Below are 18,364 nucleotides of genomic sequence, written 5' to 3' on the forward strand. Positions count from 1 at the left end.
GCGATCTCTTTCAACCAATTAGCTTAGCAGGATTCTGCCAACCACTCGTTGGCAAATACCTTTCATTTAGAATATCACTTTAGGAGGAAACCCAAACACAAAACATAAATAACAGTTATTATTTTTACGGTAAATCGGCTTTTGCTTTCTTATTTAAGTAAATCTATAATTACGAGATGTAAGTATAGTTAATCTAAGTTTAAGCAAATTACGCTTCCTCGTACACGTGCGCTAACGTGTAAGCCGAAGTAGTGGGCACGTAGTGAGCCCATTACACGCTGGCAGCACCAAACTCACCTTTCCCTCCATGGATTGAAGACGCCTCAGTTCAAACCACAGCTGCTGGCGCTTCTTCAAGAAGTGAACGAGCTTTCGGCAATTTGCTGCGAGCTGTCCTAGCCATGGGAGCCGATCAACCAGATCCTTCACTACCAGATTAAGCGCATGGGAAATGCAGCCGTGGAAGAAGACCATGGGCTTCTTCTGCTGAAGCGTCGACCAAACCGGCTGATTGGTGGCAGTGTTGTCGGTCACAACAGCCGCGATGCTGACAAAGTCAAGCTGCTCCATGACACGTAATGTGTTAGAGGCAAGATAGGGAGTCTCGTGCGACTCAGAACCTGTGTAGACAAATTCTAGGAAAACCGTTGTATCCTCTGTGAGCAAGACGTAGTTGATGACGGCTTTGCCATTTACGTCGGTACACCCGTCGGTCGTCAGAGTGACCTTCTTGCCCTTCACCTTTAGCATTAGGCGTGAGCGGAAGTCTTCGTAGCTTGCATCAAGCAACGAAGTGGCCAACTGCTGACGGTTTGGCAGGATAGCAGAAGGCGTCAAAACTTGCAAGGCAGTGACGAGTGTCTTGTGCTCCACCTTCTTGAAGGCCATGCCGGTGGTGTAAAACCATAAGGCAATGCGCAGTTGGAACTCGCGAATCTTGGCGGGTGACAATGTAGCCCTAAATGCCGACGTGATGAGCGGAGTCTTGAGGCGCTTGATGCATTTCTTCTCGAAGTGATAGCGAACTCGTTCGACGTGGGTCTTCCCCAAAGTGTGAATGATTTTTTTCACACTTCAAGCACAAAACGATGCCGTCTTCGAAGAGTACTTGATCCCAAACTGGATCGTGAGGGCGTCCACCGCGCCGAACGACCAGCTGGACAGGAGGTTCGTCACCTGTGGCAGCAGGCCTCCAAGCGGAGAAGAAGACCATGAGTAAAAGATGAGGGAGGAGAAGTCTTGGGTTTGAAGTAAAAGCAAGAGTGAGATGAATTGTTCGTTAGCTTTTAAGGAACGATCCTCAGCACCCGATCAAGGTGAGATGATGAACTCCATGTGAGCCATTCATCCATGTTTTGGAATATACCATTGTTTTTACCAACCCGCCCGTAAAAAGGTAATAACCCGCCCCTAATCCAGTCAGAACGTGAAATTAAGAAAACTGATGTTTGGCGCTGCAAAATCAATGGAATTGCGGACAAGATGGATGCAAGGGTTCTAGACAACAAGGAGAGCATGCAAAAGGCATATGGATGATGGTCTGAGAGAACACTGAACATTTATTGCTGCAATTAAAGGGTTTAATTGACGAACTAAGTCGAGACAACGCCATATTGCAGGGTATATTGCGTGCTCGACCGACACGATTGGAGCACGGTGGTGTGTTTCTGAATGTGTTTTCTCTTGATCACTCCTTTTCGTCTGAAGCAATGAGCTAGCGGGTGGTCTCGGTCGTACGGTAGGCCTCTACATTGGGTTAAGCCTGTAGCAGTGCGAGGATTCCTGTAGGCCTCTACATTGGGTTAAGTCTGTAGCAGTGCGAGGATTCCTGTCATTTTTATACAACAGATCGTCGTTAGTCATATGTGCGATTACGGCGTGGTAGTTCTAAAAAGATGTTAAGATTGTTAAGAAAAATAAAAAAAAACTTCAAAAAAACAGAATTCCCATCACCCGGGTCCCCAATTCCTTCGTCAAATTCTGCAACTACAAAACCCACTAGCCCTGCGTGGATTTGGCAAAGCTTCAAATATCAATCTGACGGCAACCGCACTCAATCTACTCTAGTTCTCTACGATGGCGCGCATCATTTCCGGCAGCGAAAATGTTGCCGCGGAGCTGTCGAAGATGAACTTCGCCAGCAAGTGACGGAAAATGAAGCCAACGTAATCGTTTCCACGAAGGATATGCGTAATTTTGCAAGGACCAAGTTGCCGGGGGGTCAGTGTACTTTTCGGTTTTTAAGCAGCAGAGGGCCCAACAATCGCGGAACCCGCCTCACCCTCATTGACGGGTTCATGCAACCCCTACGGTGGCTGGAGCGAAAGGCCATCTCCCCCAGGGAAGCTCGTGTATCAAGGTCACTGTGTGAGACCCGAAGGTACGGTCGCTGGTGAAACATCGCTTCCGTGTTGGTGCCCTCTACGAGCTGAGGAAAATTCATGGGTAAAGTTCTACCACGATGTGCTCCAAGGCAGCTTGTAAGCGATATCCCCTGTGAGCCCTGGTCTCATCGAGGAAGTCAGCGAATTCGAAAAGGCCTAATGTGCGCGGCTGGAGGACGGCAACCAAGAGCAACGCGGTCCAAGCGCGGAATACGAAGAGGGAAAGGGCGAAGAAGGTGATGACGAGGAAGTCGACAAAGATGAGATGATCGAGGTGTAGCGAGGAAAGTAGTTTAAGATACCAAGCACTTCATTTTTAGCAAGTGCCAAGCGGACACGGTGATCGTGTGCCTCACCCACGGTAAGATCGTTATTGCGCACTGGTGTGGAGCAAATTTCGACGTCAGGAGGTGAGCGGTATGGGTTACGACCCCTTCCACAATGAGAGCTATGAAGCGGCAACAGAAACCATTTGGAGTTGGTGTACATGACCCTGATTGACCCAGCCTTTAGACCAGAAATCCGTCTGTATCAGGCGTGGAAACAGCGTGGTGGATACGGTTGTGGTGGATACAGTTGTGGTGTGTACGTTGCACATTGGTTCGATTACGACGTGGAAAATTATGTTTTGACGTCTGGAAAGACGATTTCGACTAACACTGACCTCTCGTCTGTTCTATAAAAATTTGACCTCACTTTAGACTTGTATAGGTAGGGAAAATTATTGTTTTGCTGTTTGAACCGTCGGACACCAATACTTGAATGTCTTTAGAAGGAGGTAAATTTTGATCGAAATCGCCCTAGAGAGTGAGATGATAAAAGTCTCCCCTAACCCGTTTCCTATACATGCATGAAATACCCTGTAAAAAGAGTACACACCTCGTTAAATCAGAGTAATAAGTGTTCGTTTGATTATAGGCTTTGCCCCAATTAAACAATGGTTTAATGCTAAACCCAGAAAAATAATAGAACGACGGGATTGAATCTTAATGAATTCGACAAGTGCGGCGCTAGCGGAGCAGTTCGTGCCGGTCACGTATGTGCAACAAGGTCTCGATGCGCTCCGCTCGCGCGAGAAACAGGTGACGACTTTGCTCGCACAGCGTCGCCTTCCGGACAAAGGCTGGGACGATGCCAGCGTGGAGCTGCTGCTGCAAACGCTTTCGGCCATGGACAGCAACAACTTTCTGGGTAGCGCAGGCGCCGGCGAGCGCGAGGCACGCGTCTTCTCTCCATTAGTGGCGCGTCGTCATTTTCACTTGGCACATGGTATAGGTAGATCAGGCGACGTGGCGGCGGTACAGCCTAAAGCTGCCGGGTCGTCGCTCATGGTGCAGGTGGCTAACGCTCTAGCCAAGGACGTGCTGCGTCTCGCAGGTATGCGGGCGGTACAAGCGGCGTTGGTACTGCCTGTGGCAACTGGTATGTCGCTTATGCTGGTGCTATTGCAGCTGAAAGTGTCAAAACCCAATGCACGCTACGTCGTATGGCCTCGTATCGACCAAAAGTCCTGCTTCAAATCCATCTTGGCGGCCGGATTAACGCCGCTAATACTGGCAAATACTTTGGTAAAGGAGGAAGATGAGAGTCCTAGCGGGTACTTGAAAACAGACTTGGTAGGGATGGCAGCACTGATGGATCAATACGGGAGTGATAGCATTTTGGCTGTGATGAGCACCACAAGTTGCTTTGCGCCGAGGGCCTATGATAGCGTGAAGGAGATTGCTGAGCTTTGTCAAGAGCGAAACATTGGTAAGAAGCGGGGTTGTCATGAATTTTGCTACCTTACTGGAAGTGACGAGGTGTTGCGGCTGTTATTGGTGAAGCCCATGTGATCAATAACGCTTATGGTGTCCAGGCATCCAAGTGTGTTCATCAAGTAGAATTAGCTATGAGAACTGGGCGTGTGGACGCCGTGGTGCAGAGTCTCGACAAGAATTTCATGGTGCCTGTAGGCGGAGCCATTGTTTGTTCGGCATCTCGTGATATTGTTGACCGCGTGGCAAAATACTACCCTGGTCGAGCCAGCGCTACACCTACTCTGGACTTCTTCATTACGATACTCCAAATGGTTTGTTGTAACAAGCACCAAAACCTCCTAATCTTGAAGTATCTAATAGTGATCACCTCGTTACATGCTAGGGGAAGAGTGGATATCGACGACTACTTGAAGAACGCAAGCAACTCGCAACTTACATGCGCGAGAAGCTGGACGCGCTTGCAATTGAGAAGGGTGAGCGTGTGCTGCATGTCTCCAACAACGAGGTAAGCATTCGGCAAGTGAAGGGGATTGATCCGCTGCTCATTCTCATCGTCTTACCCACCTCTCAGATCTCTTTTGCGCTGACTCTGGGGAGTTTCTGCTCGGAAGTGATGGACAAGCAAGAAAGATCACGACGGCTGACGTTACTTGGCGCTATGCTCTTTTCACGTGGGGTGTCTGGTGCACGGTAAGCTTGCAACGACTGTAGTAGCCGACAGCGTTACAGATCATCTGACTTTGAGTGCCTGCATTTTCAGAGTTGTGTCGTGTCTCGACCACAAAACGATTGCTGGACACGAGTTTCCATCCTTTGGAGCGCATTATGACGGATTTCCTGTGGCGTACGTTACCTTTGCCTGTGCGTTGGGCATGCGGCATGACGAAGTGGACTTACTCGTCACGAAACTACGGAAGACAATTCATGAGTGGCGAGCGAAACTGAGCAAACAATCACCTCCAGTCAAGAATCAAGTAGAACAGAGTTCGGCACTCGAGAACAAGTAGACTGTCTATAAATCTGTTTCCTGATGTGCTATCTGTTTGTTTCCTATTGCTCCTTGCTTTTCCTGTAGACACCACAACTTCGCTGGGGCATGTTTAGTGCTTTTTTCCACTGTTCTTGGACTTGCGGTTTTTCTTCTTGGTCGCAGGCGGCGATCCAGCATCTTGTCCCGACTGGGTCTTGAATTCAAGCTCACCGAGCAGTTCGTTGGCAATCGCATCAGCGGCTTCAGCAGCGTCCACTTCCCGACGGCCCTTTGCACCCTCGACGGCCTTCTCCGTGAACTTGGCCATGAACTTGGCCGACTCAATTACTCGTGGGTCCTCGTCTCCGAACGCCTCCTTCATGAGCGAGTACACCTTCTTCTCGTACATCAGAGCCTCACGGTAGCCACCAGCTAGACTGCACGCTAAAGCCATTTGGTGGAGAACGTTAGCCGCCTGGTTGCGGTCAAACTCACCACGACGAAGAGACTCGCGGTGGCACATGAGTGCCAACGTAATCTGCCCCACATCCTGGCACATCATACCCATTTTGAAGTAGAGCGAGCTAATCTCAGGGAAGTGAGGGCCGCAGCAGAACTCCAGCAGGTAAATCGCGCGGCGGATGTGCGGCACTGCCAGGTCCGTCTGGGCGTTCGCGTGTAAGAACAACGCCAAGTTCGCGTGCGCGTAAGCCGTGTCGTGGTAATCGATACCCTGGAGCTGCGTGTACAGTGCCAACGCTCGTTGTTGCTGTGTAATAGCCCCGGCGACGTCACCAGCGTGGTAGAGCACAGTAGCGAGCGACGAGCTGCAGAGTGCTGCATCCTCGTGGGCTGCACCACACACCTGGAAGAGCAGAGACGATGACTCTTGAAGGAACTCGTACGCATTCGACAGAGCGCCCTGGCTCAAGTGCATGCGACCACGTTCGAGGAGCTGCTTCGCCTGAGCCAACGGGTGTGCAGGCAAGGAGGTCTTGACGACAGGCACGACACCAGTGATGTCATCCAGGCTGATCGGCGACGATGACGAGAACTCGTAGTTACGGCTCACAACTCGCAGACCCAGACGCTGGCACAGACGTCGCAGCATGACCGATTTGTTGACACGGCCAGCAGGGAAGGCAGCATCCTCGCCACGAGATTCGTCACGGCCAGGACCCCACAGAGTCAACTTGTAGTCAAATCGGGCCTTAATCTCCTTGTCAATGCGCGTCCACAGCGTATTGGCATCCAGTGAGGCCGTTGTGGTAGCATCGGTGCCATTGGCCTCGTCGGTCCTGTCCGCAGCAGCAGCCGAGATGGATCCAAGAATGCCATTGAGGAGCTTCACAATTGCCGTTCCAGGGGCCGCACGAATCGAGTCGTTGGAGTTCAAGACATCAGCCAGGATGTGCTTCGAAACACGCGCAATCATCTCCACCTCCAACATCTCCAGCAAGTACTTGGAAATACCGCTAATGGCCTCCAGCTTTTTGGCAAGCGAGGCCAAACGACCCAGGTAACGCATGTTGATACCGCAAGAGTGCATCAACTGCGTGAGAGCGTAGCCATCAGCTGGAGCGATAGCACCGCGACGCACATCAGCAACAAACGCCGGTACAACGATACGCTGCATATACTCCGCAGCGTCCTTCGCGGCTGCCTCATCAGCCTCGAGCTGCTTCGCATCAGTGGAAGCCGCATAGTCCATGAAGACGTTCGGGTTGAGCAGCACCGGTGGGATCTCTTCCTCCTCCTCCTCTTCTTCTTCGGTCTCTTCAGTCTCCTTCTCGGTAGCAGCATCGTCCTTCTTCTCGCCATCATCTTCAGTACTATTCTGTTGCTTCTCTTTCTCCTCCTCAGCCTTCTTAGCGTCCTTTGCTGCCTTACGGGCCTCGCGGTTGGCACGGCGGGCCTGGTTTTCCTTCCAGAGCGAGTACAGCTGAACCAGTTCCGGTCGCAACAGAGCAGCATAGCCCTCGTCGTTACGCGTGAAGCATAGCCCGTCCTCTTCAGGAGCAGAATCCTTCTTTTCCCCCGTGTTCTTCAGAGCAGCATCACGTTGCTTGTAGAATGTCCAGTCCTTCGGAGTAATGCGGACGAGATCCAAGACGTACAGACGTCCGTCCGAGCCTTGGATTCCCTTGGCCTCTACGGCACCGCAAATGGTTGCAACGTCAGTGCTGGCCTCACCACCACTCACAGGAGCAATGCCTAAAGCTTCCTGCTCCTTCTCAGCAGCCAAGTCTTCTTCACTCTTACCAAGGGGTTTAATACTACGCTCAGCAATGTGCAGCTTCTTGCCTGCTTCAAGCATGAGCTCGTGCATCTTGCTGTTGGCCGCAATGGTCTTTCCGTGGTCCACCGAGCCGTACACAAGCTTCGAGGCAGCGTCTCCCATCAGGATTCCCGGGATAAGACTCTGGGCGATGACACGAACACCAAGGTAGTCCACGACGGTCGTGGCCAGAGTGTGCAGACCCTTGACATCCGCTTCATTAAATGCCTTGACGCCCTGCAGGTCGCGATTGGCAGCGGAGTAGGCATTCTCCTCGCCTCCAGCAGCATCCTTAGTAGACTTACCATCAATGGACACCGAGAAGAAGATGTTGTTAAACACATAGACGTGAGCACTCTTGTCGTCCATGGGATTAATAGGAGGAATGTTCCCCTCCACAATAGCCACTGCACCCTGCGTCGCAGCCTCCACAAACTCCGTCACGATCTTGTACATGACACGAGCACGCACAATCTCCTCCTTGATTGTATTCTTCGGCAATTCACGACAGCATTGGTACTCTTCGTTCCAGTCGCGCAACACACCACGCTCGTCCATGCCATAAGTGGTGCAAAGCTCGTCCTCAGCGCGGTTCAGGTCGTAACTGTGCTCCTCCGTCGCTGTAGTCACAGGCGTGTTCCACGGGAGCTTACCGCCCAGGTTGGAACCAGCAGCCACCATCCATTCAATCGAAGAAGGTCCCTCCTTGGCCAGAGACGCAGCCTTGGTAAGGAGAGCAGCGTATGACTCCCTGAACTTTGGCGACGCATTGCTCAATACGTCCACCAGCAGGTGCGAGTGGGCTGGAGCAGTCTTGTGTGGACGCGGGTCGAACTTGGTGGCCGTCGAGCGGTTGACGAAGAATCCGTTGACGTGCGACGTGATGTGGTAGCGTGTGTTGTCACCAGCAATGACCACTTCCAGGTAGAGCAGGTCGCCCGCCAGCTTGCGCGGTCCTGGAGGCGGGTTGTAGCCCGAAAACACGATGCTCTTGACGCAAGCAGGGAGCTTAGCATCCGGCTGCTGCTCGTGCTCCTTCTGCTGGCTGGTCTCGTTTTGCTGCTGTTGCTTTTGCTTGTGTTGGTTCTTCTTTCCCTTCTTCCCCTTCTTACCCTTAGCAGGCATTTCCGTCTGCTCCGTTTCCTCCTTCACCGTAGGGGTGGCACCAGGGAACGAGTAGAACTCCGAGAGCTCCGGTACAACGGGGATCTCGATGCCCTCGAGCTTGTGGTGAATCTCACGCAGACGCTTGAGCTGTTGTTCCGAGATCTCCTTGAGCTTCTTCTCGTCCACCTCCTCGCCCTCTGCAGGTTCCTCCACCTTGTCGGCAGTCTCCGGTTGGGCCTCGGGTTCCACGGCAGATTGAGGAATCGGGGGGTTGCTCAGCACATCACGGAAGCGACGCACTTGAGCACGCGCCTTGCGGGCGTCGTACTTGTCCAGCACCATGCGCAGCGTGACACCATCCGTCACATTCTCGTACTCGCTGAGCTCCACGAAATCATTAAGCGGCAGCCAGCTGTCATCCGTAAGGCTCTTTGCCTCCAAGTGGTAGCACGTGTAGCATGCAAGCGCTGGAAACTCACCAATGAGCTGGCGAAGTGCTACGACGGTGTCCGAAAGGCTAACACTCTCCAAACGCACAGGTTGGCCGCTCTTACCAGCGGGAGGCGCCACAAGCACACTGAAAGTCGCTTCCTCCATAGCCACGGTCTCTTCCTGCTGCTGCTCCGGCTGTGCCGGCTCGACGATGTCGCTGCTGCCCATGCTGTGGACGGAAATCTTGCTGCTGCTTGCGCTCCGGGGCTAGTTGCGAAAATGCAAGTGCGTTGCAATGTGTGGTGCGCAAACGATGAGCCGGTGAGGCCAGAATGCAAATACAGAGGATTGAAGTTGCCATTTTTATGGTTTATAACTTAGGATTAGTAAGATTTCCGCAAACCTTTCGAAGAGCATGAATATGTTCTTTCTTATTTCATGCGTATTTGGAGAAAAAATTACACACCGAAAAGCCGATCGAACGTAAGTGCTGCCCTGACGTTGATAAAGGTGTTGCCATGAGCATTAAAATCCAGCACGACCTGCTATTAATGCATGCATTGGTGACAACCCAGTGTCCGAGCTGTACTCGTCGAGCATGGGCTTCCACGAGAATTTGCATTTGCTGTGGCTTGAGATCGGGTCGCCTGATCTTGTCCGCATTTGATGGGTATCAAATAAATAGTAGTTTTGATTTCCTTCTCATTTAGTATTGATATCAGTACCAAGATACTATAATATCGATAGTGATATGCTGCTAGCTGTTCGCCGTAGCTTCCTGGCGTTGGGACCTTCGCTGTCACGTCGCCCACTAGCCTCCTTCGGTCTCCGCTCCATGAGCTCCGACGAACGTGCCAAGGCTGATGCCGCGGCCGCCTCGGGCGCTGCCACTGCCGTGGGTGAGACCATCTTCGACAAGATCATCAACGGGCAAATCCCCGCCAAGATCGCGTATGAGGACGAGCAGTGTCTGGCATTTCACGATGTGAACCCGCAGGCGCCCGTGCACATTCTGCTTATTCCCAAGAAGCGCGATGGACTTACCCAGCTCTCGCATGCCGAGGAGCGCCACGAAGCCATCCTGGGCCATCTGCTCTACGCAGCCAAGCTGGTCGCTAAGCAGCAGAACTTGGACAAGGGTTTCCGCATGGTCATCAACGACGGAGAGGACGGCTGCCAGTCAGTCTTCCACCTGCATCTTCATCTCCTTGGAGGACGTAAGTTGGGTTGGCCCCCTGGATAAAGGGCAGACTGGCGTGTAGCGCTCCTGAAGAAAAAAAAGAGAGGAAGGGCATTAAGAATTGCGTTGCAAATTAATGCAAAGCAGTCAATGTGTTGTGGTAAAAGGCAAAACTGGTTGACAATCGTGGTCTACTTTTGTTTTTATCTAGCTGTCCAGAATGTCTGCTCTAGTAGGTCTACCCTCGGCCGCTGATTTCCTTGTGGAATTGGTCCAGGAACGTCTCCATAAAGGCGTGGCGCTCTTCCGCCAGACGCTTTCCGGCGTTAGTTTTCATCATACCACGGAGCTTCAATAATTTCTGTAGGCAGGATAAACCCCACAAAATGTCAGCAGTAAGTACGTAGTCGGCAATTGCCGATGAATGCGTACCTCGTAGAAATGATTAATGGTAGTGTTGGGGCGGTTCGGATCCATGTACTGCTCTTTAGTCATGCTGTCGATCGGGGGAACGTCCGGGTCGTATAGCGGTCGCAGTTTGTGTCCTCCGTACGTGAAACAGCGTGCAATTCCAATGGCTCCAATTGCATCCTGCACACCGAAGGCATGTCAGATAACCCGCGCATTTGAAAACCAGGACATTTATGACCAACAACATACCAGTCGATCGGCATCCTGGACGCAGCCGTACTCGACAGAAAACGAACGCTGACGTGCCAAAATATCGTTAGTCTCAATAAACATAATTTGCCTAGGCAGCCGCAAGAAATATACTTACCGATCCCTTGCCTTCTAGCTCCTCTTTGAATCCCATGCAGTCAATGATGGTCATCACACGTTCAATCTTGTCGTCCGGCACGCTCTCCGACTGCAGGAAGGCCACTGCTCTCTTCGTGGGTTTCTCCTTGTCACTCTGGTACTTCCAGTCGTCAATATCATGGAGCAGCGCTGCCAAGTCCACAATCTCCAAATTCTCTTCAGGCACGCGCTGCTCACAATTCCCCATCAGTTACAGCAAGCACAAACCGGCATCTCCTTTCACACCCACCTCCTCCTGCGCCAGCGTCCTCGCCACTGTCCAGACACGCTCGATATGGCGCCAGTCGTGCGACGCGTCGTTGGTCTTGAGTTGTTGCTCCACGAACGCCGCTGTGCGCTGCACCAGTCGAGATGTAGCCATCTTCATCACTTCAGTCAAATTGTACACTGGCAGCGGGATCACCGCAAGCAGCATGACTCATACCCGCCAATACAAATTTGAGCTGTCATATGTTGGCGCCAAAACCGTGCTTACCTCTGATTGGTCAATAAGATCAATAAACTTCAACGTCCTTTGAAACTCCTCCTTTCAGAGGCTCAGTCTCCAATAAGCACCACAGCCATGAGCAGCTCCCGCGTGAGCTCCAGCCACAGCTCCAGCCATGGGACCAGGAGCGAGAAACCTCGCAAGATTACAGCCAAGGCGGATGAGCTGGACGCTTACATGGAGAAACTCTATGACGATGACGTCGAGTCCAAGCTGGAAGGTGCTAAGATGATTCTGCAGCTCGCGGAGTATGCAGGCAACATCGAGGCCCTCGTGCAGAATGAGTCACTAATGGTACGTAGAGTTTTAAGTAGGGAGTAATATAGTCACTGATAACCGTACTAATCTATGCTCCTTTGTACAGAGCCTGCTGTCGCGTGTGTTGAATGACGACTACAAGAAGAGCTATGACTTCTCGCTTACAATGATACGCATCTTCTGGTGCTTCTCCAACTTCCTACAACTGCATGCATTGCTGGCTAATTACCGCATCGGAGCCATCACGCTCAAGATCGTCGAGTTCGAGCTCAAGCGCCACCAACTACGCCTCGAAGAGGAAAAGATGCTGGAAGCCGCGGCAAAAGAGATCTCAACAGGGGATACCGACTCGATGGACGATATACTAGCAAAACTCGACCGCGAGAAGAAGCGCAACAAAAAGCGCATGAAGAAGCAAGACCAACTACTGTGAGGATGCGAGTCTGACAGCAAGTTAACTGTTCTTGTTGGTCTTTTAACTAACAATTGCACTGCCTTGTCATGCAGCTATGTATGCTTTAGTGTGCTCCTGAACCTAGCGGAAGACATTCACACCGAGCGCAAGATGGTCAAGCGGAAGATTGTGGTCTTCTTGACGAAGGTACTTTGTCCGTCCTCTGTCCTATAGATGCAAGCACTTATTTGCTATGTTTTCTTTGCTTTAAACGGGGAAGATGCTGGATCGTGTAGCGCCTGATCTGGTAATCCTGACTATCACATTTCTCAAGAAGCTGAGTATTTTTGAGGAGAACAAGGACGCAATGGTGGAGCTTACCGTGGTGGAAAAGCTAGTGCGATATCTCAACTGTAACCATGACAAGACCATCCAAACAGCACTCAAGTTGCTGTTCAACTTGTCGTTCGATCCAAATCTTCGCGAAGTGTTGGTGAGAAACAGTCTCATCCCGAAACTCGTGGAGCTACTCAAGAAGCCTCCTTTTCGGGCGCTTTCCCTTCGAATCCTCTACCACCTCAGCATCGACGATCGATGCAAGTCAATGTTTACCTACACAGAGGCAATTCCAATTGTTATGCAACTGGTGATTAATTTCCCACAGAATATTGTGGCGAAAGAGCTAGCTGCGTTGGCCGTGAACCTCAGCCATAACGCACGCAATGCCGAGCTCATGTGCCAAAACCGTGGTCTAGAAGCACTTGCCTCTCGCGTATTTCGCACCCGCGATCCGCTCCTGATGAAGGTGATTCGAAACATTTCACTGTGGTCGTACACGCTGCAAGAGGATCTCGTCAGTGATAAGGCGTACAAGTATCGAGGCATGTGGGCCCCCTTCGTGGTGCCATTCATCGAACTCTGTCTTAACACAGACAACCACGACTTTTCCATTGAAGTTCTGGCAACGCTAGCGAACATGACGCCAAGTGATCTTCCGACAAAGAGTTCCTGGGACAGATTGGTAACAGAACATTCACTTATCCCGCTTCTCAACAAACTCCTCGTCCCGGGCTTTTCACAAGATGACATGATCCTGGAAGTCGTGTTGTTTATTTGCACACTCGCGTTGGAGCCAAAGTGTGCTCCCTTGCTGTCATCATCTCGACTGGTGCGCACACTCCACTCTCTCTTCCAGGAGAAACAGCACGACAACGAGCTCACACTGCAGATCCTTTACGCATTCTATCGCATGCTGCGGCATCCTGAGACGTTTGAAGAGATTCTCTTCGGTGTTGGCTTTGTGCCGGACTTGCTTCTCGCTGCTGATGCGCCGAATATTGAAGTCCGTCGGATGTGCGATGTGCTCATGGACTTGATTCTTGATCATGACCTCAATGACGGAGGAACCATCGGGGACTTCGGCCACCTCATTCGACAGCGTAGGTTTGAGATCCACAATGCTGAGTACCTCGAGATGATCCACGCGGAAACGCACAGCGCAGTATTCCGACAACACCACAGAATGGACGATGACAGAGGCAAGGACGACGACGATGACAATCACTAACTAGGTTGTTACCGATCATAATTGTACGTCTCAAGCCAAACATAAAACAAAAATTCAACTACCCGCAATTCTGTTTCCTCACGACTTTAGCCAATTCTCTTCTTCGTCAAGAATCCAACCACACTCTTACGATCAATTCCAACGCGAGGCAAAGCTTTCTCTGGCCAGTAATTGTTGTGTTCGCTATTGATGGAGGCTCCAGGTGGGATCACATACATGTTGTACGGGCATTCAGGCGAAATCTTCAATGCGAGTGCTCGAGAGTTGTGCTTCCGCTTGTCCGAATAGCGGACGAGTTGTCGCACAAACTTCCAGTGATCATACACGGACTCCAAGTAGAAAAACGCCATTGCCGATTCGTGGAGGTTGCGAACTTCAGTCTCCAATCTCTCCATTCCCACTGTTCCATCCTGCTTTGCCACGATGCTTCGGCTCTCCGGAAACTGTTCGGGTGCCATCCCGTCGCGCGTATGGCACCAGAAAGCATCGACACGAAACTCGTGAAAGCCTTTAGTATCGGACGCGTCTTGAATTTCAAAAAGGCACGACCAAGCGACGGCGTTCCTGGTCACTGGCAGCTCACCATCGATCGCAATCTTCTCATCGTCTCCGTCGTTTGGCTTCGTATCAAGACCACAATCGATCAAATCAAACAAAAACTGAGCTGCCCTCCACTCAGCCAAGCGACGAGCATCCGCCTCGGTATCCCACGTAGCCCGACAAAGCACATGGTCATCAACGCGTACAGCGCAATGGGCGCAAGAAGTTGTGCGAGAGTTTCGAGCAAAGGACGTGCGAGGCGGGTCCTCCACTGTAGTTATGATCTGGAACAAAATAAATTTACAAAATTTTTAGTTCGGAGCTGTAATAGGAAGCACATGGACACGAGTTACATACACTGGCGATGCCTGACAACTTAAGGTCCCGAAAGGAGTCGATTGGTGAGGCATATGCAAGAGATTTCACGTCCAGGAAGTGAAGAAGCTGTGCCCAGATCGACCGAATCCTGTTCAGCTTGTTTAGCATACCGTCGACAGCAGCATTGCAAGCATCAGACTTGGACACCTCCGACGCCTTGAAATGAATGACATCATTGACATCGACATGAACTTCATAGGTGCCTTCTCGAAGACGCTCCATCCTGATATTCGCTGTAACATTGGGAACAATTCTTTTGTTTTCGGCTCCACGATACTTCAGCGATGCCCGAAGTCGATTGATTCCAGCGCAAAGGTCGTCTGTAGGAGTGAACAGACTACGGATTGCAGCGCGGAACTTGGCATCATCGGACAGATTACTCTCGCAACGTTCGTCATATTCCTTTTTCAGCTCATTTTCGAAAGCTATAGTCTGTTGTGACACGACGCGAGCATCTTCTGCCGTTTTAACTCCAGAAGGTTCCCAGTCATCGTCATCGTAACCATCCGAGTAGTTATCGAAGTCATCATCATCATCCATCTCATCGTCACTGCACAATATGAGATTAGTCTTCTTGAGTGGAGTTGATGCCGATGCACTCCTCGCCGTAGACTGTGATGCTGCTGCAGTGCTCGCCGTATTGGAGCTTCCATTTGAGGAAGCGGACTTCAACTTGTTCAGAGATTCCAGAATGTCACGCCACCTTTCATTGGCAGAACGCTTCGCATCTTTTGCGTTTAAACATGCCGTGGAAATGGCGAGCGTGTCGCGGACCTTAATAAAATACATGGAAAGCGGGGGAACCAGCTTTTCCGACGCTGACACCTACAACAGAGTGCGTGCACAGAAAATACAGACAATTAGGTTTTCATCATACCGTTACCACCGTGGACGTAGTCTTACCTTGTCATGATTCTTCGCTTGAGTCTCATTACCAGCCATCAAAGTGGTTGGAGTTTGCTTCAGTCGGTCATTATAGGTTGCAAGTAGTGCCTCCCACGTCTTGATCATCCCATCCAGAGTAGTAATCAGAATCGAAGTCGCCTTATCCTTCGCGACTTCTATAGACGGCCCTTCTCCACAAGCCTCGACCACGCCTTCAGATGCAGTGAGTACGCACCTAACAAAACCATTTTGCTGTGTGGCGGTCCGGCAGATCTACAAGTTATAAGCGCACACAATAAACCAATCAATATACAGTCTGAAGATCAGGCTTGAGTGCTTACTGTAAAACTCGGCGATAGCCTAATTGTCTCCGTCTTAGCACCCAGATTCCACACAATCGCTCTGATGGTTCCAACAACCTTTTCTCGATCTCGAAAGAGTAGCATTAACAGCTCTTGATACACGTCCGACTTCGCCTTGGCGACCACATCTTCAGACCGTGCAGGTGCATCACGAGTTGGATCGGAACCGCTTCGGTCCTCCATAAACAAACTTGGTGGACTCGCCGCTGCTTCAGCATTATCTTGTCGCTCGGCGTAACTTCTATCGGGTGGTACATACGCAGGTGCTTGCGGTTCTGGGGCTGAATACGATAAGCGGGGACGAGGAGCACCACGCTCGTCTTCATAACACTCTTCATCGTGTGGGGCATAGCGCCGCTTTTTCAAAATACCCATAGATCGTAACTCTGTGACCCTGTTATCACCATTTTCAAAGCTCCCCGCGTATTCGTGTACGTCGGCCATCCCATCGTAACCAGTTTCGTGGACGTCAACCATTTCATCGTACCTATTCTCCTCATCGTGATTATAAACGTTATCTTGGTGAGGCTGAGTACTTTCACTTGTGGGTTCAGATTCACTCTTAAATTGTTCTGCGCGGTCCCGCGTCTGGCTCTCCTCGTACTGATCGATCAATTCCATCAGAAACACCATGAGTGCGTCGACAACTTCGCTTTTTGTGCTCGGGAGAGACGAGCCTCGCCTACAAATGAGAGGAAACTCTTGGATGTGTGCAACTACATCATAACTGACGTTGTTAGGATCCCCACTGGGCTTTTCATGAAACTGTGCAGAGCAAGGAACATATTAAACTTCACAAATTCACAGATCCATGCCTCGGAATGAAAGCAAACGTACCCGCACAATCTTTTTCGTGACAAGATAGCTGAAGGTCGCGTCGTTTACCTTCCGGGTGTCATTCTCTTTGCAGAAGCCAAAACGAGTCTTCAAATACGACAGCATCTCACTGTACAATCTTCGATGTTCCCTCACTGCCCTTATCAGCCTTGATAGTGCACCGAAAGTGGCATCTCGATCAATTGTACCAGAGCAATCGAACGATAAGTGCCCTAAACGGACACGCGCGATATACTGAGTTCCAGCCTTCTTCAATTCGCGTCGAAGCTGGTTAAGAAAAAAACTCAGTCACATTGTAGCACTTAACATCATACTATAAAATACGATGCGCACCTTAAGTCCTGCCGCCAACGTAAAGTCCTTGCTCATCGACACCAATGACACAGTTTGAACAGCACTAGCCAACTCTTCAATCGATGACACAATGTCAACGTTAGGGCTGACCAATGCCAGAAGATACGATCGGCCTTCATCACAACCGAAGGTCCTGGGTTTGGCAATAGCGCTAACATCACTCTGTTGTCCCTGCTGAGGCTGGAGAGAAGGGCTCGGGGTCGGTGTTGTAGCTTCAGAACGCGTAGAGTTTTGTTTTGGAGCTCTAATATGCGGCGGCGTATCAGAATCCATAGCAAACGTTACTCTTTTCTTCACGAGAGCCCCCGACGTAGATGATTGTGGTCGTTTCTGACGCAGAATTGAAGTAGTGTTTGACAGAGCAAGAGGATCACTATTGTAACTCTCGTTTTCTGGTTGTTCAGGTAGCATATCCACGGCCATGTTTTCCACTGGTTGTTCCAGACTCTTTTCATCGGCCATGACGACATCTTTATCCACCGAATCCTCCACTTCTTCGGCTGTGATTGCATCGTACCACATGAGAAACTTGTCGGTAAACTGGAAGGTCTTGTCCTCCATTAACGTTTTTCGCGCGTCGCCAGTCATAATCTTGACGTACATCAACATCCTTTTAGCTGAGTGCAGTCGCTGCACTGCCAATCGATCCTGCTGGATCATTGCATCGTAGCGCTTCACTAGCTGTTGGTGATGGGTTATTATCTCGTCTAACATACGCAGCATGCGTCCTGGGGTGTGCCCCTGTCTCGAATCCGGCTGTACTGCATTCCCCATTCGAATAAAGCGCAGCACCACCGTCCTTGAGGTAGATCTGTCCTTCTCCTGCTTGATGCTGACCTCTGTACCCATAGCTGCTACGTCCTTATGCATCTGTTTAAGCTTCCTGGGGCAAAGGAGGAAATCCTGGACGTCCATGCCAACGAAATAGTCATAAGGCTCGATGGTATAAATGGGAGTAGCGCATCTGCCAGCCACTTTATCCACAAACTCCATTGGATATTGAGGCGCCTCAGTCTTCTCCACTTGGAACACGTGAGCGTTCATGGGAGCTGACACCGAGATGCCAAAGTGTGTGGACAACTCCAGGTTCGGGAAGGGCCTGCGAGGCAGTGAGTAGTGGACCTCGTAGGCATGACCTAGCGATAGCAGCTTCCGCGCAGCAAGAGCGACCTCCATGCGCCACAGACGCACACTCATGTCAAAGGCCAGAGCCTTGTTGGTCTCGGGCAGAGAGAGCGGCGAGTCCGCGCTCTCCTCCAACGGACCCATGATCGACGAAAAGATGATGGCGGATTTACTTTTGACTGCTTCGACACTGGCGGCATACAGAACTGCGAGAGCTGATGGTATCTGAAAACGGAGGTATTGGATT

The 18,364-nt window shown here is 50.9% G+C and overlaps 7 protein-coding genes across 11 annotated transcripts in view; 3 read left to right on the plus strand and 4 right to left on the minus strand.

Moving 5' to 3' along the window:
• Nucleotides 1-888, minus strand: part of PPTG_20774 (hypothetical protein) — a gene marked incomplete at both ends in the record, with an annotated part of 6,231 nt that extends 5,343 nt beyond the window's left edge. The window contains one exon of the mRNA XM_008892972.1: nucleotides 298-888. Coding sequence (XP_008891220.1) covers nucleotides 298-888 — 591 coding nt within the window. The remainder of the gene's footprint in view (nucleotides 1-297) is intronic.
• Nucleotides 889-3,330: 2,442 nt separating this feature from the next.
• PPTG_00661 lies at nucleotides 3,331-5,182 on the plus strand. 2 transcript variants are annotated; one of them, XM_008892091.1, is made up of 5 exons: nucleotides 3,331-4,136; nucleotides 4,211-4,455; nucleotides 4,527-4,649; nucleotides 4,716-4,834; nucleotides 4,905-5,182. In XM_008892091.1, the coding sequence occupies exons 1-5, from the start codon at nucleotides 3,374-3,376 to the stop codon at nucleotides 5,149-5,151; spliced, it is 1,497 nt and encodes a 498-aa protein (XP_008890339.1). In that variant the 5' UTR covers nucleotides 3,331-3,373; the 3' UTR covers nucleotides 5,152-5,182. The 2 variants fall into 2 exon arrangements, with proteins under 2 accessions (XP_008890339.1, XP_008890338.1); XM_008892090.1 differs by having other exon boundaries at nucleotides 4,527-4,834.
• Nucleotides 5,115-9,244, minus strand: PPTG_00662 (hypothetical protein). The gene has a single exon (XM_008892092.1). It carries the CDS (start codon nucleotides 9,157-9,159, stop codon nucleotides 5,245-5,247), a length of 3,915 nt encoding a protein of 1,304 aa, XP_008890340.1. The 5' UTR covers nucleotides 9,160-9,244; the 3' UTR covers nucleotides 5,115-5,244.
• Nucleotides 9,245-9,605: 361 nt separating this feature from the next.
• Nucleotides 9,606-10,305, plus strand: PPTG_00663 (hypothetical protein). Its single transcript, XM_008892093.1, has one exon. It carries the CDS (start codon nucleotides 9,683-9,685, stop codon nucleotides 10,172-10,174), a length of 492 nt encoding a protein of 163 aa, XP_008890341.1. The 5' UTR covers nucleotides 9,606-9,682; the 3' UTR covers nucleotides 10,175-10,305.
• On the minus strand, nucleotides 10,272-11,357 carry PPTG_00664. 2 transcript variants are annotated; one of them, XM_008892094.1, is made up of 5 exons: nucleotides 11,160-11,357; nucleotides 10,890-11,099; nucleotides 10,772-10,819; nucleotides 10,544-10,702; nucleotides 10,272-10,472 (listed from the first exon to the last, which is right to left on the minus strand). In XM_008892094.1, the coding sequence occupies exons 1-5, from the start codon at nucleotides 11,343-11,345 to the stop codon at nucleotides 10,350-10,352; spliced, it is 726 nt and encodes a 241-aa protein (XP_008890342.1). In that variant the 5' UTR covers nucleotides 11,346-11,357; the 3' UTR covers nucleotides 10,272-10,349. The 2 variants fall into 2 exon arrangements, with proteins under 2 accessions (XP_008890342.1, XP_008890343.1); XM_008892095.1 differs by having other exon boundaries at nucleotides 10,890-11,357.
• A 122-nt stretch (nucleotides 11,358-11,479) lies between these two features.
• On the plus strand, nucleotides 11,480-13,717 carry PPTG_00665 (hypothetical protein). The gene is made up of 4 exons (XM_008892096.1): nucleotides 11,480-11,711; nucleotides 11,782-12,104; nucleotides 12,183-12,276; nucleotides 12,350-13,717. Exons 1-4 carry the CDS (start codon nucleotides 11,493-11,495, stop codon nucleotides 13,634-13,636), a joined length of 1,923 nt encoding a protein of 640 aa, XP_008890344.1. The 5' UTR covers nucleotides 11,480-11,492; the 3' UTR covers nucleotides 13,637-13,717.
• PPTG_00666 (hypothetical protein) lies at nucleotides 12,113-18,317 on the minus strand. Of its 3 annotated transcripts, XM_008892099.1 has the most exons (7): nucleotides 16,972-18,304; nucleotides 16,639-16,905; nucleotides 15,781-16,566; nucleotides 15,458-15,712; nucleotides 14,534-15,379; nucleotides 12,451-14,460; nucleotides 12,113-12,386 (listed from the first exon to the last, which is right to left on the minus strand). In XM_008892099.1, exons 1-6 carry the CDS (start codon nucleotides 18,259-18,261, stop codon nucleotides 13,723-13,725), a joined length of 4,182 nt encoding a protein of 1,393 aa, XP_008890347.1. In that variant the 5' UTR covers nucleotides 18,262-18,304; the 3' UTR covers nucleotides 12,113-12,386; nucleotides 12,451-13,722. The 3 variants fall into 3 exon arrangements, with proteins under 3 accessions (XP_008890347.1, XP_008890345.1, XP_008890346.1); XM_008892097.1 differs by having other exon boundaries at nucleotides 12,113-14,460; nucleotides 16,972-18,317; XM_008892098.1 differs by having other exon boundaries at nucleotides 12,113-15,379; nucleotides 16,972-18,317.
• Between the last annotated feature and the right edge of the window lie 47 nt (nucleotides 18,318-18,364).

The sequence above is a fragment of the Phytophthora parasitica genome, assembly GCF_000247585.1.
Source record: "Phytophthora parasitica INRA-310 unplaced genomic scaffold supercont2.1, whole genome shotgun sequence".
NCBI classification, from domain to species: Eukaryota; Oomycota; class Peronosporomycetes; order Peronosporales; family Peronosporaceae; genus Phytophthora; species Phytophthora nicotianae.

Excerpts from the sequence above, each read along its gene's own strand:
- PPTG_00661 (XM_008892090.1), top strand. The coding sequence starts at position 3,374 with ATGAATTCGACAAGTGCGGCGCTAGCGGAGCAGTTCGTGCCGGTCACG. Across the intron at positions 4,456-4,526 it reads TCATTACGATACTCCAAATG|GGGAAGAGTGGATATCGACG; the intron begins GTTTGTTGTAAC and ends GTTACATGCTAG. Across the intron at positions 4,835-4,904 it reads CGTGGGGTGTCTGGTGCACG|AGTTGTGTCGTGTCTCGACC; the intron begins GTAAGCTTGCAA and ends CTGCATTTTCAG.
- PPTG_00664 (XM_008892094.1), bottom strand. The coding sequence starts at position 11,345 with ATGCTGCTTGCGGTGATCCCGCTGCCAGTGTACAATTTGACTGAAGTG. Across the intron at positions 11,100-11,159 it reads GGACGCTGGCGCAGGAGGAG|CGCGTGCCTGAAGAGAATTT; the intron begins GTGGGTGTGAAA and ends AATTGTGAGCAG. Across the intron at positions 10,473-10,543 it reads CCATTAATCATTTCTACGAG|AAATTATTGAAGCTCCGTGG; the intron begins GTACGCATTCAT and ends TCCTGCCTACAG.
- PPTG_00662 (XM_008892092.1), bottom strand. The coding sequence starts at position 9,159 with ATGGGCAGCAGCGACATCGTCGAGCCGGCACAGCCGGAGCAGCAGCAG.
- PPTG_00663 (XM_008892093.1), top strand. The coding sequence starts at position 9,683 with ATGCTGCTAGCTGTTCGCCGTAGCTTCCTGGCGTTGGGACCTTCGCTG.
- PPTG_00665 (XM_008892096.1), top strand. The coding sequence starts at position 11,493 with ATGAGCAGCTCCCGCGTGAGCTCCAGCCACAGCTCCAGCCATGGGACC. Across the intron at positions 11,712-11,781 it reads TGCAGAATGAGTCACTAATG|AGCCTGCTGTCGCGTGTGTT; the intron begins GTACGTAGAGTT and ends TCCTTTGTACAG. Across the intron at positions 12,105-12,182 it reads AAGAAGCAAGACCAACTACT|CTATGTATGCTTTAGTGTGC; the intron begins GTGAGGATGCGA and ends CTTGTCATGCAG.
- PPTG_00666 (XM_008892097.1), bottom strand. The coding sequence starts at position 18,261 with ATGGGTCCGTTGGAGGAGAGCGCGGACTCGCCGCTCTCTCTGCCCGAG. Across the intron at positions 16,567-16,638 it reads TCACGAAAAAGATTGTGCGG|TTTCATGAAAAGCCCAGTGG; the intron begins GTACGTTTGCTT and ends TGCTCTGCACAG. Across the intron at positions 14,461-14,533 it reads AGTTGTCAGGCATCGCCAGT|ATCATAACTACAGTGGAGGA; the intron begins GTATGTAACTCG and ends ATTTTGTTCCAG.